This window comes from Lissotriton helveticus, chromosome 2_1, assembly GCF_964261635.1.
Source record: "Lissotriton helveticus chromosome 2_1, aLisHel1.1, whole genome shotgun sequence".
Lineage (NCBI taxonomy): Eukaryota > Metazoa > Chordata > Amphibia > Caudata > Salamandridae > Lissotriton > Lissotriton helveticus.
In genome coordinates, this window is record NC_136059.1 from 508,112,487 (window position 1) to 508,131,192 (window position 18,706).

At 44.9% G+C, this 18,706-nt stretch overlaps 1 protein-coding gene across 1 annotated transcript in view; it reads left to right on the forward strand.

The window, feature by feature from the left end:
* Window positions 1-18,706, forward strand: part of CWC27 (CWC27 spliceosome associated cyclophilin) — a 1,032,773-nt gene that overhangs the window by 583,156 nt on the left and 430,911 nt on the right. Inside the window, exon 11 of the mRNA XM_078675149.1 lies at window positions 14,129-14,232. Within this exon, the coding sequence (XP_078531275.1) occupies window positions 14,129-14,232 (104 nt within the window). The remainder of the gene's footprint in view (window positions 1-14,128; window positions 14,233-18,706) is intronic.

The window sequence follows — 18,706 nt, forward strand, 5'->3', positions numbered from 1 at the left end:
TCTTTGTTGCTTCTTCCCCCCACCCTCCCATTGTCTGTGTTGCTTCTTCACTCCCATTGTCCGTGTTGCTTCTTCCCTCTCCCCCTCCCATTGTCCGTGTTGCTTATTCCCTCTTCCCCTCCCATTATCTGTGTTGCTTCTTCCCTCCCACCCTCCCATTATCTGTTTTGCTTCTTCCCTCCTTCCCTCCCTCCCTCCCATTGTCTGTGTTGCTTCTTCCCTCCCATTGTCTGTGTTGCTTCTTTCCTCCCACCTTCCCATTGTCGGTGTTGCCTCTTCCCTCCAAGCCTCCCATTGTCTGTGTTGCTTCTTCTCTTCTTCCCTCCCATTGTCCGTGGAGCTTCTTCCCTCCCATTGTCCATGGTGCTTCTTCACTCCCATTGTCTGTGGTGCCTCTTTCCTCCCACTGTCCTGTTTGCTTCTTTCCTCCCATTGTCCTAGTTGCTTCTTCCCTCTCACCCTTCCATTGTTCATGTCGCTTCTTCCCTCCCATTATCTGTGTTGCTTCTTCCCTCCCACCCTCCCTTTATCTCTGTTGCTTCTTCCCTCCCACCCTCCCTTTATCTCTGTTGCTTCTTCCCTCCCACCCTCCCTTTATCTCTGTTGCTTCTTCCCTCCCTCCCTCCCTTTATCTCTGTTGCTTCTTCCCTCCCACCCTCCCTTTATCTCTGTTGCTTCTTCCCTCCCACCCTCCCCTTATCTATGTTGCTTCTTCCGTCCCACCCTCCCTTTATCTGTGTTGCTTCTTTCCTCCCACCCTCCCATTGTCGGAGTTGCTTCTTCCCTCCCATTGTCCGTGTTGCTTCTTCCCTCCCTACCTCCCATTGTCTGTGTCGCTTCTCCCCTCCAACTTTCCCATTGTCCGTGTTGCTTTGTCTACCCAACCTTTGTCTGTGTTGCTTCTAATTTTGTTTTCCACCATTCCTTTTTCTCTACTCTTTACTCAAGCTCAGGCAACAAGAAGCACGTTGGATAATGCGGGTTCATGCGGTGGAACGGGGTCTGAATTTTGAGGATGAATTACAGTTCTTTTTGGTGTAATTCTTTGTGCTAACTGAAATTTTGAATCGCCTTCAGAAACCTATACATCTAACCATGGATTATTGGATGAACTATGAAAAAGGATGATGTGTGTAGTGTGTATTCCTCATGGGCAAGTATATGGAACAATATACCCCTTTGGGACTCCTTTATGATTATATTCTTTTATATTTTGTAAATCATGTTTAGTATTTGCATATGTATAACAAATCTTGCACAACAGATATATGAATGTTATCACTGTACATAACTAAAGATTATGGATTCTTCGTTTTACCTTCCGTCTTTTCTAGTGGGAGAAACTTAAAAGTTTGTATGTCTCCACAGATTATTGGTTTTTTCACTTTTGGTGTATATTTATTTTCCTCCTCTTCTTTTTGACACTGTAGTGTTTTTTGTCTGGCTCAAACACTTGGTTTTATCTGCGCTTTATAGACGGACTCCCGTTAGGATGATAGAAAGTATAATTTACAACTTGCACGAATAACGGTGCGGGTTTTGGTAAGCCTGTAGCTCTTCTTACTTAATTTCCCAACACCTTGCATTTTATTCTGGGCATTACAAGATGTCGGATGTCTGGAGCTAGATTCCGCTCTGATATTGCAAAACGTTTAAATGGTTCTAATACTTGGGTTTACTTACGTTGTGGTGACGGACCAGTCTTATAACAATAGAATTTATAACTATTTACTGCAAGACTTACGACGCCTTTTGAGATAACTTTCGACTTTCTTTATTGAAATTTCCAATACTTTGCGTGTTGGTTTGGGGCATTACAAGATGTCGGTGGTTTGTAGCTAGACACCGTTTAGTCCTACGTTTAGTCCTACCTTTAGGTCTAATGTCGCGTGTTTTGGGCGTTTTACACAGCTTCTACAACATGGCGCGGTAGCTGCACGCCGGTTTACATTGGGGAACTTGACTCTGTGGATCTCTGTACTCGGAGGTACGTGGGGCCGCTTTACAACTGAATTTTAAATTTTAAATTTCAAATTACTTGCGCTAAAACAGTAATTTGGCAATTGCATTTAATATACAAATTTGGCTAACGACCCTATGATATGGGTATACATAACTTTTTCCTCCTGGGTTTTGGCCAGTTTTTAGAGTTATTTACCGTTTAAGGAACGCTGTCGTCTTATATGTTGTTGGGTAACTAACTTTGCATATGATGGTTTTACAATTGCTTCGGAAGCAGTATTTTGCCGACGTGTAGCCTTGAGGGGGAACTATTTAACCTAGCCTATGTTATATTTGACTTCTAGGTAACCTGCCTAGCGGGAAAATATTGAGCTACTTAGTCCCTGGATATTTGGGACAAGAACTGCCCGTTTTGTTTGTGTTTGGACGGATAGAACACCTTTGAAATTGACCAATACGCCATATGTTGCATGTCTAAGTAAGTGCAGCATTTTATTTATACATATGATCTATTGGTGTTTATCGAATTGCCTTTTTTCGTGCCTCTTTGAGATTGGAAGGGTCATCCATCATGTTTTTGTATGTAGTTTTGTTGCAGATTTTGAATTGGGAGTTATTTTCTCTGGATTTCTACATTACAGCTTCATGAAATTCTCCAGGGTGAGCCCATCATTTTTAGTTAGTTCACTTTTACTTTATTTTATTTTATTTTACACGGGGTGTGGTGACTATCCTTGGCCCTCTGAACAATCTCTGGCTATAACACGTTATGAAAATCTATGTGAAACACGATCCCTTATTCATAACAACATCACGTGTGTCACCTGTCACGCAATGGTCTTGTCACTCACGGTGTTTGGTTTTGACTTTTTATATCTGACGCGCTATCTGTCCTTGCACAGACGGTTTTTCCTTTCTCTTGGTCTATATATCTTTCTCCTTTCGGGAACTTCTGAAATGGGTCTAACTGAACTTTGAAGTAGTTTTTGCATAAAAACTTTCACCTGTCTGGAAGGCTTGTCAATGAAGTGTTCTCAAAATGACTTTGAGAGACTTTTTGTGAACTTTGTAACCCTTGTGGTGTATTAAATAATGGAGTTTTCTCAAGACTACTTGGAGATACTCTTAGTGAAATTTGTGTGTGGTGTAACCTTATAAATAATTTGTATTTTAGGGTTTGAACGAATGCCACTTTGCTTACTTAATGTGAATAGCAAGTGTTTTTTTGATTCTTGACAACCTCTCTTGAGTGGAATGTAATTATGTATATTTATTATGATATTTACAGCCCTGACGAAGTCATTTGGTTTGATTGACCTTGACGAAACACGTGTTGGCAGCGGTTGTTTTTGTACGTGTGAAGATTGGATTAAACTCTACTAAAAGATCAAAGAAGAATAAAACGGAAAAACTCACAAAAATTGGGACTTGATATCTTGACTGAACTACTTTTCCTTAGCTCAGGATCTAATGTTCATGGTTTAAATTGTACAAAAGTGGCCCCTTGGAGTCACACTTTGTCTGATCCTGGTTGGGTGACCAGTATCTGATCCTTTTTGAGCTTACCAAATAGTGTTTTGCATTAATAATTTTTTCTTTCCAGCGCAAACTTTCCCCACTCACCCGTTCTCCTTTGTGTTGTCCTTTTTCTCTGTTGCTCTTCGCTCCCAGCCTCGCTTTGTCTGTGTTGCTACTTCCCTCCTAAACTCACATTGTCAGTGTTGCTTCTTCCCTCCCACCCGCCCATTGTCTTTGTTGCTTCTTCCCCCCACCCTCCCATTGTCTGTTGCTTCTTCCCTCCCATTGTCCGTGTTGCTTCTTCCCTCTCCCCCTCCCATTGTCCGTGTTGCTTATTCCCTCTCCCCCTCCCGTTGTCTGTGTTGCTTCTTCCCTCCAACCCTCCCATTATCTGTTTTGCTTCTTCCCTCCTTCCCTCCCGTTGTCTGTGTTGCTTCTTCCCTCCCATTGTCTGTGTTGCTTCTTCCCTCCCACCCTCCCTTTATCTCTGTTGCTTCTGCCCTCCCACCCTCCCTTTATCTCTGTTGCTTCTTCCCTCCCACCCTCCCATTATCTGTTTTGCTTCTTCGATCCTTCCCTCCCTCCCTCCCATTGTCTGTGTTGCTTCTTCCCTCCCATTGTCTGTGTTGCTTCTTTCCTCCCACCTTCCCATTGTCGGTGTTGCCTCTTCCCTCCAAGCCTCCCATTGTCTGTGTTGCTTCTTCTCTTCTTCCCTCCCATTGTCCGTGTTGCTTCTTCCCTCTCCCCCTCCCATTGTCCGTGTTGCTTATTCCCTCTCCCCCTCCCATTATCTGTGTTGCTTCTTCCCTCCCACCCTCCCATTATCTGTTTGTCTTCTTCCCTCCTTCCCTCCCTCCCTCCCATTGTCTGTGTTGCTTCTTTCCTCCCACCTTCCCATTGTCTGTGTCGCTTCTTCCCTCCAACTCTCCCATTGTCTGTGTTGCTTTATCTACGGATGTATGACGTTACAACGCATACTTTCACAACGCATACCATTACAACGAAACATTTACAACGCAGGATCCATTACAAGCATGCCTTTACAACGCATGCCATTACAACGTAGCTGCTATTACAACGCATGCCAAGTATGTAAGTATGGGTAAGTATTTTTTTTTTTTTATTAATGGTAATGTAATAGTAGTGTGAGTGTTGTATAGTGTAGGGGTTAAAATTACTATTCTAACTCCAGGGGGGCGTAATAGTAGGGTAAGTATTGGATAGTGTTGGGGTTAGAATTGCTATTCTAACTCCAGGGGGGCGTAATTGTAGGGTAAGTGTTGGATGGTGTAGGGGTTAAAATTAAATTAAATACTTACCCATACTTACGTTGTAATGGCATGCGTTGTAATAGCAGCTGCGTTGTATTGGCATGTGTTGTAATGAATCCTGCGTTATTTTAGTTGCGTTGTAAAGGATGTTTCCCTTTGTCTACCCAACCTTTGTCTGTGTTGCTTCTAATTTTCTTTTCCACCCTCCCTTTTTCTGTGTTGCTTCTTCGCTCCCACCCTCGCTTTGTCTGTGTTGCTACTTACCTCCTAAACTCACATTGTCTGTGTTGCTTCTTCCCTCCCACCCTCCTTTTGTCCATGCTGCTTCTTCACTCCCAGATGCTTCTTCTCTCCCACCCTCCCTTTGTCCATGTTGCTTCTTTCCTCCCACCCTCCCTTTGTCCGTGTTGCTTATTCCCTCCCACCCTCCCTTTGTCCGTGTTGCTTATTCCCTCCCACCCTCCCTTTGTCCGTGTTGCTTATTCCCTCCCACCCTCCCTTTGTCCGTGTTGCTTATTCCCTCCCACCCTCCCTTTGTCTGTGTTGCTTCTTCCCTCCCACCCTCCCTTTGTCCGTGTTGCTTCTTCCCTCCCACCCTCCCTTTGTCCGTGTTGCTTCTTCCCTCCCACCCTCCCTTTGTCCGTGTTGCTTCTTCCCTCCCACCCTCCCTTTGTCCGTGTTGCTTCTTCCCTCCCACCCTCCCTTTGTCCGTGTTGCTTCTTCCCTCCCACCCTCCCTTTGTCTGTGTTGTTTCTTCCCTCCACCCTCCCTCTGTCTGTGTTACTGCTTCCCTCACACCCCCATTGTCTGCGTTGCTTCTTCCCTCCCACCGCCCCATTGTCTGCGTTGCTTCTTCCCTCCCACCATCCCATTGTCTGTGTTGCTTCATCCCTCTCACCCTCCCATTGTCTGTGTTGCTTCTTCCCTCCCATTATCGGTGTTGCTTCTTCCCTCCCTCCCATTTTTCGTGTCACTATTTCCCTTCCTTTATCTGTGTTGCTTCTTTCCTCTCACCCTTCCATTGTCTGTGTTGCTTCTTCCCTCCCATTGTCCATGTTGCTTCTTCTCTCCCTACCTCCCATTGTCTCTGTTGCTTCTTCCCTCCCTACCTCCCATTGTCCCTGTTGCTTCTTCCCTCCCACCCTCCCATTATCCGTGTTCCTTCTTTCCTCCTACCTTCCCAACCCTCCCATTGTGTGTTTTGCTTCTTCCCTCCCACCCTCCCATTGTCTGAGTTGCTTCTTGCCTCCTAGCCTCCCATTGTCTGTGTTGCTTCTTCCCTCCCATTGTCCGTGTTGCTTCTTCCCTCCCATTGTCTGTGTTGCTTCTTTCCTCCCATTGTCGTGTTGCATCTTTCCTCACACCCTTCCATTGTCCGTGTTGCCTCTTCCCTCCAAGCCTCCCATTCTCTGTCTTGCTTCTTCCCTCCCACCCTCCCATTGTCTGTGTTGCTTCTTCCCTCCCACCCTCCCATTGTCTGTGTTGCTTCTTCCCTCCCACCCTCCCATTGTCTGTGTTGCTTCTTCACTCCCATTGTCCGTGTTGCTTATTGCCTCCCATTGTCCGTGTTGCTTATTCTGTGGAAAAGTAAATTTTGCCATGTTATATGTGCCTACGTGTTCCCCATCTTATGTCATATGTGCATGATCGATATGCATGTATTCCCTTCTGATCGATTAAAGACGCAATTACAGTTGTGTCCATCTCTAGTATGCCAGTTTCCAGTTTTCGTGAATATAACGAATATCAGGCCTATGTAAACCTACGTTGCCACATTTTACAGTGTGCACGTTAATTCATTGAATTATCCCCGTTTCTAGGCCTCAAAAGGGCCCGGACTCAGATTCAGCTCCTGTTTCCTGAACCCTCTCCGAGGAGCGATACAGCCCCCACCTGTATCCCTGACCCTTAGCTTACTTCTTGCCATGCAGTGCCCGGCTCGGCCTGGCTCTGCCTCCGAGTCTGCCAAGAGTATGTTATGTTTCTAGTTATCAGTCCAGCCCTCCTTCTCTGCATTTCTAAGCTACTGAATCGCATCAATAGTTTCCGTCATGGTCTAGCCTTTATGTCTCCATGTAAGAGAAATACTGTATTAATTTTCATAGAATATTCCTCACACACGCAATACAAGTAGAATAATGCATGCACCAGTCTTAATGTCTGTTAGCCTTTACCCTGATAACTTTTGGATTCTATCAACATGTTCTCTAAACACGAGATACTAGATAGGCTTTAGGTACAAGTCGCTCTGACACTCCAGACTTTCGTCTCCTCTTCTAGCGCAGAAGTCATAGCCCCCCAGTTCTCCCTAGTAACACGTCATTGCCAGTTTGTGCGCACCACTAGGTTAGAGGTCCCAGCTGCTCAGGTAGCCCCCTCCATGTTTCCGCCCCTTTTATGACATATTCTGTTACGTTTGCATCACATGTCTATGTATACGCCCTGTACACACCTCTTGTTACACCCACTTTATGCCTTATCTTTCGCGACTGCTACAAACTCCGCCTACTGCTACGCCTACTGTATTGAATGCCATGTATTTTGTTTAACTATATAAACCAATGTACTGTTATTAAAAGTTATGCGCATCATTCCCAGATCCTGCCCCGGCAGCTGCCGGGCCCTGCCATCTCATTCCCATGCAGGCTGTCCTGTTCCAGTCCTTTTATGCTTAATTAAAGCCTGTACACCTCAGCTACCTCGTATCTTGACTCTTATTTATTGAGCTATCTATTTGTATGAGTATCCTGAAAAATAGTACCGGTAATTAATTATTTATTTACCACAATTCCCTCCCATTATACGTGTTGTTTCTTCCCTCCCTTTGTCCGTGTTGCCTCTTCCAACCCACCCTCCCATTATCTGTGTTGCTTCTTCCCTCCCATTGCCCTTGTTGCTTCTTCCCTCCCATTGCCCTTGTTGCTTCTTCCCTCTCACCCTCCCATTGTACGTGTTGCTTCTTCCCTCCCATTGTCCGTGTTGCTTCTCCCCCCTATTTTCCGCGTTGCTTCTTCCCTCCCATTATCGGTGTTGCTTCTTCCCTCCCTCCCATTGTTCGTGTCACTTTTTCCCTCCCATTGTCTGAGTTGCTTCTCCCTCCCACCCTCCCTTTATCTGTGTTGCTTCTTTCCTCCCACCCTCCCATTGTCTGTGTTGCTTCTTCCCTCCCATTGTCCATGTTGCTTCTTCCCTCCCTACCTCCCATTGTCTCTGTTGCTTCTTCCCTCCCTACCTCCCATTGTCCCTGTTGGTTCTTCCCTCCCACTCTCCCAGTGTACGTGTTGCTTCTTCCCTCTTGCTTTGTGCTTCTTCCTTCCCACCCTTCCATTGTGCTGCTTCTTTCCCAACCTCCTGTTGCCATGTTGTCCACCAGCTTCCCTTTGTCCTTGTTGCTTCTATTATTGTTCGTGTTGCTTCTATCCGTTGTCCTTCTTGCTTCTTCCCTCCCTCCCACTGTGTTGTCCATGGTGCCAGTCCTTTTCCCTCCCTTTGTCTATGGTTTTCCTGTTGGTCATGCTGCCCAGCCTACTTTTGTCCACGCTGCCCAGCCCGTCCTGCATAAGAAAAAATAGCACTATGAATTGGCCAGGACAACAACATGGCTAAAATACATTGATAAAGCCAATAGCTCTCACCTAGGCGAGACCTGTTGTTTTTGCCCATGCTTGACATGGTTTTTGGGCATGTCCTTCTTCAGAGCTATAGTTGAATAGAAATGCCAAGAACTGTCAATTTCTCCTTTAGGAACCTCAAATATAAGCACAAATCAAGAATCGATTATGCGCTGTTCAGTTACTGCCTTAAGAATTCCCTGTCTGGGATACATTATCTTCCCTCCCACCTGTCTGACCATTCAGCTCTTATTCATTCTTAAACTTGATGCCCAGATTAAACATCCATCTTGTTCATTTGACCGCACTATCCTATTGGAAGAAGAGGAAGTCAGTTTTCTGGCATTTGGGACCTCCTCATTCCTGGAAACTAATCTAGAATCTGCGGCTCTAGTTACGGTCTGGGAGACACTGAAAGCTTTTCTGCGAGGTTGTATCACAAACAGAGCCTCCTACCGGCACAGAATCCATCGGGAAAAGATTAAGAACCTGGAGCAGGAAATGGAGTCGATCGAGCAGAGGCTTGGGGTCTCTATAGGGTCGCCTGATGAGCAAAAAAAGTTCGGCGAGCTGAAAAATCAATTGGAGAACATCTTACAAGAAAGATTGACTAAGAGATGGGAGGCGAGCAAGATCTCCCATTTTGAGTTCGGGGAGGCAGCGTGCAGATTATTGGCATGGAAGGTTAGGGCAGACCAAGCCCAGAATTATATCAGAGAAATCATGGTCGAGGGTGAGAGTGCAGCCAGGATGTCTAACCAGGAGATAGGTATTGCTTTCAGGGAGTTTTTTGAGGGGATCTACAGGGAAGACACCCCGAATGATCAAACGGCTAGGGACATATGGTTGGACCAGATTTCCCTACCATCGCTTTTAGCAATACAGAGTAATTACCTGGAGTTGGAAATATCGGAGGTCGAAGTAAGCAAAGTTGTCAGGCAACTCAAGCATGGGAAAGCGGCAGGCCCTGATGGGTTGCCAGGTGATATATATAGAGCCTTGGGTGACGTTATCAACCCCACACTGACAGCCCTCTTTAATGGGATCCTGAGGAAGGGGGAAGCACCCCCAAAATCTTGGGGGGAAGCGACCATAGTTCTGATCCTCAAACCTGGGAAGGATCCAACTGAGTGTGGGTCCTACCGTCCGATATCGCTTCTGAATAGCGATTATAAGATCTTCGCATCCATCATGTCAGCGAGATTGGGGTCAGTAATAGGGGAAATAGTCCATCATGATCAGAGGGGCTTTATCAAGGGGCGTCAGCTATCTGACTTGACGTATGATTTGGTGGGGGCAATAGACATAGCTTCGGCGTTCTCTCTTCCATTGGCTACACTCACCTTAGATGCGACTAAAGCCTTCGATAGGGTCAATTGGCCCTATTTGGCTGCAGTGCTGAAGAAGTTTAACTTTGACGAGAAATTTTGTCGGGCTGTCACCCTTATGTACGATGCCCCATCGGCAAGGTTGCTAATCAATGGTGCCTTGACAGAATCCTTTAAAATCATGAGGGCACGAGGCAGGGCTGCCCGCTCTCTCCCCTTTTCTTTAATTTGTATATCGAACCGTTTGTTCAGCTCTTACGGGGAGATGAAAACATTCCATCATTCAGATTTGGGGAATGGGAGAGGCGGGTCGCACTCTATGCAGACGATATTCCAATCCTAATGTCTTATCCGGAGTCATCATTCCCTGCGGTTATTAAGAGGGCTGAAGAGTTTGGTCGCATTTCGGGATATGAGATCAATGCCAGCAAAACTGACATCATGGCGTGGAATATCCCCAATTTGCAGCAGGATGTGACCAACTCTATGCGCTATTTGGGAATTCGGGTGACTCAAGAAGTAGGTGACATTGCTTAAGTTAACTTAGAGAGAGTTTATAATGAATGCAGGAAGCTACTAAAATCTTGGTCTAATCTCCCACTTACCATACTGGGCAGGGTGAACCTGATAAAGATGTCTATTCTTCCCAAATTTAAATTCATTTTCAATGCTATTCCCCTGGCCTTTGATGTTAAAACCTTAGATAAGTGCCAGAGGGAACTAAATTCTTTCATTTGGAATTATAAATCATCGAGGGTGGCATGGAAGAAGTTGAGAAGGAGGAGGGAAAAGGGGGGGCTTGCATTGCCGGATTTGCAGTACTACGCATGGGCCTTTCAGCTGTCCCATACTAGAATGCTTTTAAAAACACCATCGAATGCATCTGCTGGGACAATGTTTAAAGCCATGCTGGTAGGTTCCGCGTTACCAACTGACGGATACCTCTTTAAATTTGGGGACCAAAACTTTTTCAAAAAAGTCAAGCTAAGAATTCTTCTGTCCCTGGCAAAGGCCTGGGTTCAGATTAATAAAAGATTAGGGTTGCCATATTTCTCTAACTATGCACCGGTGTGGGACTCTCCGGGCCTCCCACTATGTCTAAATGACAGGCTTGCGATCCCGGTAAGGGATGGAGGAATAACAAGATGGGGAGAATTGTTGGAAGGAGGGTCATTGAGGTCTTGGGAGGAGCTACGGGAACAGCTGGGACCTGGGTTCTCTAGATTTAAGTACTTACAATTAGACAGTTGGGCCAAGGTCTTGTCCAGGAAAGGGATACCACTTGGAAAGGTAGTTGCCTGGTACAACAGTTGGTGGAACGACAAGGGGGGGTAAAGAGGAGGCCCAATGGTACTGGAGCTTGTTGGAGGAGGCTGATGGGGAGTTTACTCTTCCCGATGAACTGTGGGGGGAAGATTTAGGAGTCCAGTGTATAGAAACTTGGATAAGATCTTATACCCTCCTTTACAAAATTGTTAAACCAGCTTGGCTGAGACGTAACCAGCTGTTCTCGACACACCGAGCCTACCTCTCACCCCTGAGACTGTCTAAATTCCTCCCAGGCAAGAAATGTAACAAATGTAATCACATCGAGGCCTCGGACGTCCATATGTTCAAGGATTGTCCTTACATCGCCCGGTTTTGGGAGGAAGTGAAAGTAACACTAGACTCCATTTTAAATACATCTTTGTCCATCACATTGTCATTAATCCTCTTTGGCTTGGATGCTAGTATTACTGGACAGGCAATGTCCTTCCTGTTTTATGCAGTTTTGCTGGCCAGGAGGCAAATATGTAAAGTCTGGGCGGAAAATAAGGCGCCATTACAGGCAAGCTGGTTGTCGTCTATATATGAAACATCTAAGGTGGACATGGCCAGAACTTGCAGCAAACGTAACTTGGCTTTTTGGGACCTGATGGTCCAGTGGAGATAGTGTTGATTTTTTTTTTCTCTTCTTTTTTTTCCCCCAGGTCCTATGATTATGCCTATTTTACTCCAAGGACCAGGGTCCCCCCTTCAATCCACTGTTGGTCCTACAGGTATATATGCCAAGATGGAGTAAGTGCAAGCCCATCCCCATTCACCCCTCCATTTCTCAAGGTCCATCTACTGCCAATCCACACAAATCGTGTCCCCAAGTGGGCGATAGCATAAATCTTGAGTATCTTGGAGTGTGACACGCTAGGTGGTTGGCGGCCACTTGAGAGGAGGGCAAGGCAAATGAGGACACAAAAAAAAAAGAAATGTCAATTTCTGGCTATAAAACCAAAAACTTCTGGTTTTCAACTCGAATCAAGTTAGAATTGTCCTGATGGGGAACATGTTGTAGGAAGCATGCATGATCCTGTCGTGTGTCCTGGATATCATGATATACTGGATAAAAGGAATGATGACATCCTTTGCTTGACCGGAAGGGGTAGTTTAATCTCTTATAGGTAAACAGTATGCAGAGTTTTGAACATCTAATGAAGGCAGAAAAGCAATTCAATAGCGTAAATGATTTTTTTCACTACCCTGTGTAGGGCTCAGGGCTAACTCAGTTTCTGACCTCAAAACCTACATTCTTTTGCATGAGAGGCTTATGATCCGCAATCAAAATGCGCATCCATTTTGTGAGAAAGCACAGGTGCGAAGAAGGCTCATGCAGAAAGAAAAGGACATTTTTTTGTGGCATAATGCTTCACAAGCTAGCAGTATTATTCTGTCATTCTAAAACAAATTAATGCTGCTTGGCACGTTTCTCCTCGTTAGTACTAGTTTAACCCCCCCGAGTATGATAATTAGCAACTGACCAGTTAACCTTTGTGAAGTGTCTGCCACCTCAGCACCACGTGTGGGGCTTTTTTCTTTCTTTTGTTCGATCTGTTTGAGCGAGGATCCTTTTTTTGTTGTTGACACAATCAGCCTTAGTCATGGCCGACGAGATACGTATACAGCTTGACAGTGAGGGAAGGGCAGTCTTCATCCTTCTTGCCCTCTCAGCTACGTTTCACACTGTCCATTATCTGGCACTAACGAAGAGGCTGAAGTCAGTCAGAATTAAGGGGACAGCTCTAACCCTGCTCACCTCGTACCTTGTTTTGAGGGAACGGAGGCTGTGCTGGGGTAATCTTACATCCGAGGCCTTGTTTAGTTACCTACCCTCGTTAACATCTATGTCACTCCTCCGGCTAAGCTGATTAAAGCACATGGGTTCTTGTTGGTCTCTTACGCCAACAACTCTCAGATAGTTATATATATATATGCTCTGGTGCAGAAATAGTGACTGAGAGGTTCCACAACTGTCTGAAGCACATCATTGGGTGGATGCATCTGAATCATTTAAACTAAACACAGGTCCCACAGGTCACTGATAAGGTCAGAAACTTAGGAGTCATGTTTGATGATCAGCTCAATTTTGCAGGCCAGATCAATCTCCTCTTGCTTTTTTCTTCTAAAAATCCTGCAAAAAATGATTCCGTTCATTCCACAAGAACTGAGTAAAACCGTAGTGGTTGCCTTAATTCTCTCTAGCATTGACTACTGCAATGCTCTTTTTCTGGGCATTGACAAATGCCAACTATTAAAACTCCACCCCTGGCAGAATGCCGCAGAGTGGGTGCTGCTAAACATCCCTATATTCCATCCCATTTCCAACAGCATTAGGGACCACCATTGGCTTCAGGTCATGCAAATAATTGAATTCAAGGCTCTTTGTCTGGTGCATAAAGCACTATGCGGTGGAGGGCCTCTGGACCTACAGAAACATTTTTCTTGCCATGTCCCGTGGCAGGACTAAAGATCAGCCAGCAAAAGGCTTGCTCAGGTCCCTAAAATTCGAAGGCAAGATGGGGACGCAGGAAGTCTCTCCCATCGGGCAGCAACGCTCTGGAATACGCTGCAGGTTGTAACTAGGCTACAATCAAATAGATTCAGGAAGATGCTTAAGACCTGGTTATTCCCGTCCAAGTAAGAAGCAATATCTCCCCTCTCTGGTGAAGCATACGGTACACATCCCATCACATTCAGCACCAGGACGCCCCGGCATTTGTGTTGTTTACAAATGTTTTACTTACTTGCTTACTACAAATTGTACGTGTGACATAATTCTCCTGTTGTGCAACTCCCGATAAAGCTGAACAAAGCATTAGCAAGTAAAATGCATTAACGTTTTTGTTGAGGGTTGAGATTAATACAAACACACAATAAACTTAACTGCATGAGTAAATATATTTCGAATCTTCTTGTATTCATGGGCTGTAAAGAAGCACTGACTAGCAGGATTTGAAAGAGTGACTTTTGATACCATTTATGAGCTGTCGAAATCCCATTGCATCCTGAGCTCTAAATAGGTATCCTCTGATTAAAAGCTTCTCCTGAGTTGAATGAGTACATATGGGGATTTGGTGTTAAAATGGGCACAGAAACTTTTAAACATTATAATTTTGTTCTCTTTTAGTGAAGAACTGCGGAAAGAAGCTCGTCAGCTAAAACGTGAACTTATTGCAGCAAAGCAAAGGAAAGAAGAAAATGATACGCAACAAATAGAAGAGAAATCTGGAGGTACATTTTAATTAATATCAGTTAAGTATGTTCATCAGCGGAGGCTGTGTGGTTTCAGGTAAATGGTTGGTGAGATGAATAGGTTGGCGGAGATTAGGTAATGTTAGGTTGCAGTAATAGGGTCTTAAAGTAGCAGAGGTTGTGATCTCTGCAATGTGGTGTCAGCCTTTTACAGAATTACAGTAAGAGATATTAAGGCAGGCAGGCTATACTCAGACATAGAAGGCATTCAGTGTCAAGGTCCGTGTTTTCATGCAGGGTTTTAAGGGTACAGTGGGAGAAGGCTTTCTGAGGTAGCAAGCAATGTTAGGATGTAAGCTGTAGAAAGCAACCTGAGGATTTCAGCTGCAGAAAGAAAGAAACATTACATATAGGTCGGCAAAGTCAGGGCAGATAGCTTAAAACGTCTGATTCTTAAACTAAGAGAACTTGCCTCCTGTACCCCAACCCTAGGGTAGCCCTTTTAAACATAGTCTGGAGTATGGCAAACTTGGTACAAGGTCTGTACACTTCTCAAGTATGATTTGGTGCAGAAAAAATAAAAATGTCCCATTTAATGATCTTCTCTCACTAATCCTTATTAAAGTTTATTTTAATTGTAACTTTCTCACTAAAAATGAGTTATTTGCATTGGCTGAGAGCATCTTATCAAGGAGCTGTCAGATATTAGACTTCTATTGTAGAGTACTCCCATTCTAGGTTATTTCTATAGCACCTCAGAGCAACTGCTAATATGCAAGGTACTTAAAGCTAACATTCCAAGTATATGTTATGCATGTGTGTGTATGTGGCCAGTGTTGTATATGCATTGCACGTATAAGGGATGCAGAGTAATAGAGAGCTGTGGGTTTCATTTTGGAAGTCCCTGGCCTGTTCCTGTGCACAAGACGGGTGTGCGTTTGTTTTCCCTCACAGAAGAAGTGTATTGCTGACATTCCTGAAGCAGGAGAGAGGAGACCTAGACACTAAAGTAGGGACAAAGCAGACTAGGTTCTTATAGAAATTCAATTTGGTTCTCTTTCTGAGAGGAGCACCTGCATAATGTTCCTGTTGCACTGCCATTTGGTAGATGGTAGGGATGAAAAGAGGGGCACCAGCCACTTTTGTTCGGAGTATGAAGGATGCTCTAAGTGAAACTAGCCTTTTAATACTTTTCTAATCATCATCTATTTGATTGTTCATAGCCAGGAGTAGATAGCTCACACCTCTTTGTGCCACTGTTGTGCGTGCACCAGTATGGTGATTACCTTGCTGTAAGGTGCATCCCTTTGCTCAAAAAGCCTGTGTCTGAAGAACAACCTGGAAAGACACTTGAAAAGGCAAGCCACCCCAAGCCAGTTCTGTGTATCAAGTGCATCCACTATTATTATACATGGCAGCTTTGGGGAACAACAAATGTAGTTTTGTTGTCTTTAATGTTGAAGTGATCATTTATAGCATTGGTAACAACTAGGAGGCATGTTGCAGCAGAATCAGACAAATGTTCGTACTACTATTGACTTTTAAGAGGAAATGACGTAAAAGTTGAAAATGTAACATTTTACAACAAAAATAACTCTTACATAAGCGCTTGTATGCAGTCCTCGTATTGCTTTCGGTCTGTTTTTTTGTTATGTTCTGAGACATGAAGTACCATCCAAATTACTTCCTTACTGCCAGCATGTGTTCTCCCTTAGTAAATAAACAGTAGCTGCCTCTTTCACAATCCCTAAAGAATCGCATGCTTAGCACGGGTGAAATATTCAGAAGATACAGTTAGTACAATATTGAGGAAAATTATATGTTCTGAGATCAGAGAGGCACTTAGGCTGGAAGACAGCGTAGGAGGAAGTACAAATAGAAAGAGTAGAAACATGTATTAACCTTAGGGTTTCAGATTTCACATCTATACATGCAGGGATGTGTTGATTCAGTAGTAGAAATAGTAGTGATGTGCCAAACAAAATAAATAAAATGCTGGCATGTACCTGATTGGAAACTGTACCAGAGGGCGGACTGACAGTTCATATAAACAGCCCTGGCACTTGTAGGTCCTGTGCTCTGAAAAGAAAGAACAACATGAAGGACAAATAAAGAGAGCCGAACAGGGTGACTGGAAGGCAAGAGCGACAGTCAGATAGAAACACAGGAAACAAAATAAACACACAAAATATAATAATTTGTAAAACGGCGAAACAAAAAGACAGAAAAGAGTGACAGAAGTGCTGAGGATTAAAGAAATTGCAGGGCACGACTTAAGCCAGATGCACCCATGAAGTCAGTAAGAAGTGGAGCTGGGAATGCGTAGGTTGTCCACTAGAAATACATCAAGAGAAAGAAAGAATCCAGCGAACAAAGAAAGCAAGGAAAGACGGCTGAGGCATAAAACCATATTTGGGAAATACACTTTAAGGCAGAAGCCGCACACACAGCACCAGTGCGCCTAGCCTGTGCGGTTGCAGCATGAGGGTATGTACATCCGCTTCTGGTGTCTGGCGGACTGTTCAAAGCAATAAAATAAATAAAATCCCCAGGACTCAAACAAAAGCACAAGCACTCCGTGTAAAATTGTCCTTGACACTGAGCTTACAACATCATGGAAGGTAGCAGATGTCTCAGCCGTTGAGGCTCGGCAAAGGTGGTAAGCTGGTTTCACTGTCTCCCCGGAACAATCACGGGCACCTCCGCAGTGGCAAGAGCGGCCTACTCAACCAGTTAAAGCCACTGGAAGGACAACCTTTTCATGTGTAAAGACCACAGCCGCGGTCCCTTCTATGCCCAACTTTACACTTTCAGCGTAGAGTTAGCAGGCATAAACAGAAACACAGGGGTGGCTCCTCCATAATGGCGGAGGAGCATCACCCCACTGCCCAGATCCAGCAGATGATAAATAAAATAATAATAACACAATGCTATTATCATTTTATTTATTGCTGTCAGAGCCACGATCCGGGCAATCAATGAGTATAGGGCGGAGCAGGGCCAGGCATGGCAGGGAGGAGGAGTAGTGCGCATTTATAAGTGCGCATGTCACTTTTGCCGGCCGTCTTAGGCCAGCAAACAGACATGCGCACTTATGCTTCTTCAACCTAACTATGTTGCACAGCCTAGTTGGATAAAAGCCACAGGCTCTCAGGCACTAAACACGGCAGCTCAGACCAATCTTGGCTGCTCTCATGCTAGATTGAGCATGAGAGTAGCATCTGGATTGAGTAGGGAACCTGTTCTTTGAGGACCATCCACTTCGGGCAGGATAAGAGGAGCTGTGATGAGGCCGTCAGCGGAAGCAGAGCAGCAGTAAGTCTTTATTTTTATTTTATCCCCCCCCACCCCTTTCCGGGGTGCCTTACCACCTTAGATAGGCGGCAGCAGCCACTGCAGACACAAAGACAAAAGTGCCACAAGACAGAAGAGACGCAGAGCTGCCATGAAGCATCGAAGAAAGAGGAAAACAAGAATTAGGATGCAGACAAGAGGAGGAGAAAAAATAATGACAGAACTGTAGTGGAGAAGAATAGAGCTGAGGGGAAAAAGAACAGACCTGCCATAGGGTAGATGGGGAGGTAACAAAAGTCCAGAAGTGCTGTGGAGCAGAAGGCATAACCTCAGTTTTCCCAGGAAGTTCCTTGTGGCTCTTTAGGGAGCAGAAAGACACCCGAGAAAGGACATGTTTGGATGCTTCAAGGCCTGCTCTCACTTACCCAGCAGCTTGAGCTCTCGGTCGACATGGTTCCTCTTGACTTTACATGGCAAGGTGCCCGGGTGTATGTATCCCTTCTTCCTCTCCTCTCTCTCCAAGGTGTCTCCAAGGTGCTCAAAGCGCACTTAGCAAGGATGTCCCCGGGGGACACTAAAACTGACATCCGGCCCTCCAGTCTCAAGTGTATTTGCCAAAGCAGACCTTGATGAAACCTAGGGCGCAAGCAGCAAGCCAGTGATCTCAAGCTGAAGACCTGCAACCGCAAAATGTTTTAGCAACAAAGCCAAGCATGTATGGTTTTACATTTTTTCATAACTCTACATATCCTTATATTGGACCTGACCCTTTTTGCTGGGATATCCTCAAACGTTTTGCCTTGTGCCTCCTATTTTTTCTGACCTGTTTTTTTTAGCTTTAGGAGTCTGGGTACTTTACTACTTCTAACCAGTGCTAAGGTGCATATGATCTCTGTCTAAAATGCACAGGTGAATGGTTTATCCATGATTGGGATATTTGATTTGTTAGTAAGTCCCTAGTAAAGTGCACCAGGTGAGCCCAGGGCCTGTAAATCAAATGCTACTGGTGGGCCTGCAGCTATGATTGTGCCGACCTCATGAGTAGCCCTGCAAAAATGTCTATGACCTGCCACTGCAGTGTCAGTGTACAGTTTTAAGCTGCCCTTTCGACCTGGCAAGTGCACCTGCTTGCCAGGCCCAAACCTTCCCTTTTAATCCATGTAAGGCACCCCTAAGGTAGGCCCAAGGCATCCCCATGGGCAGGGTGCAGTGTATTTAA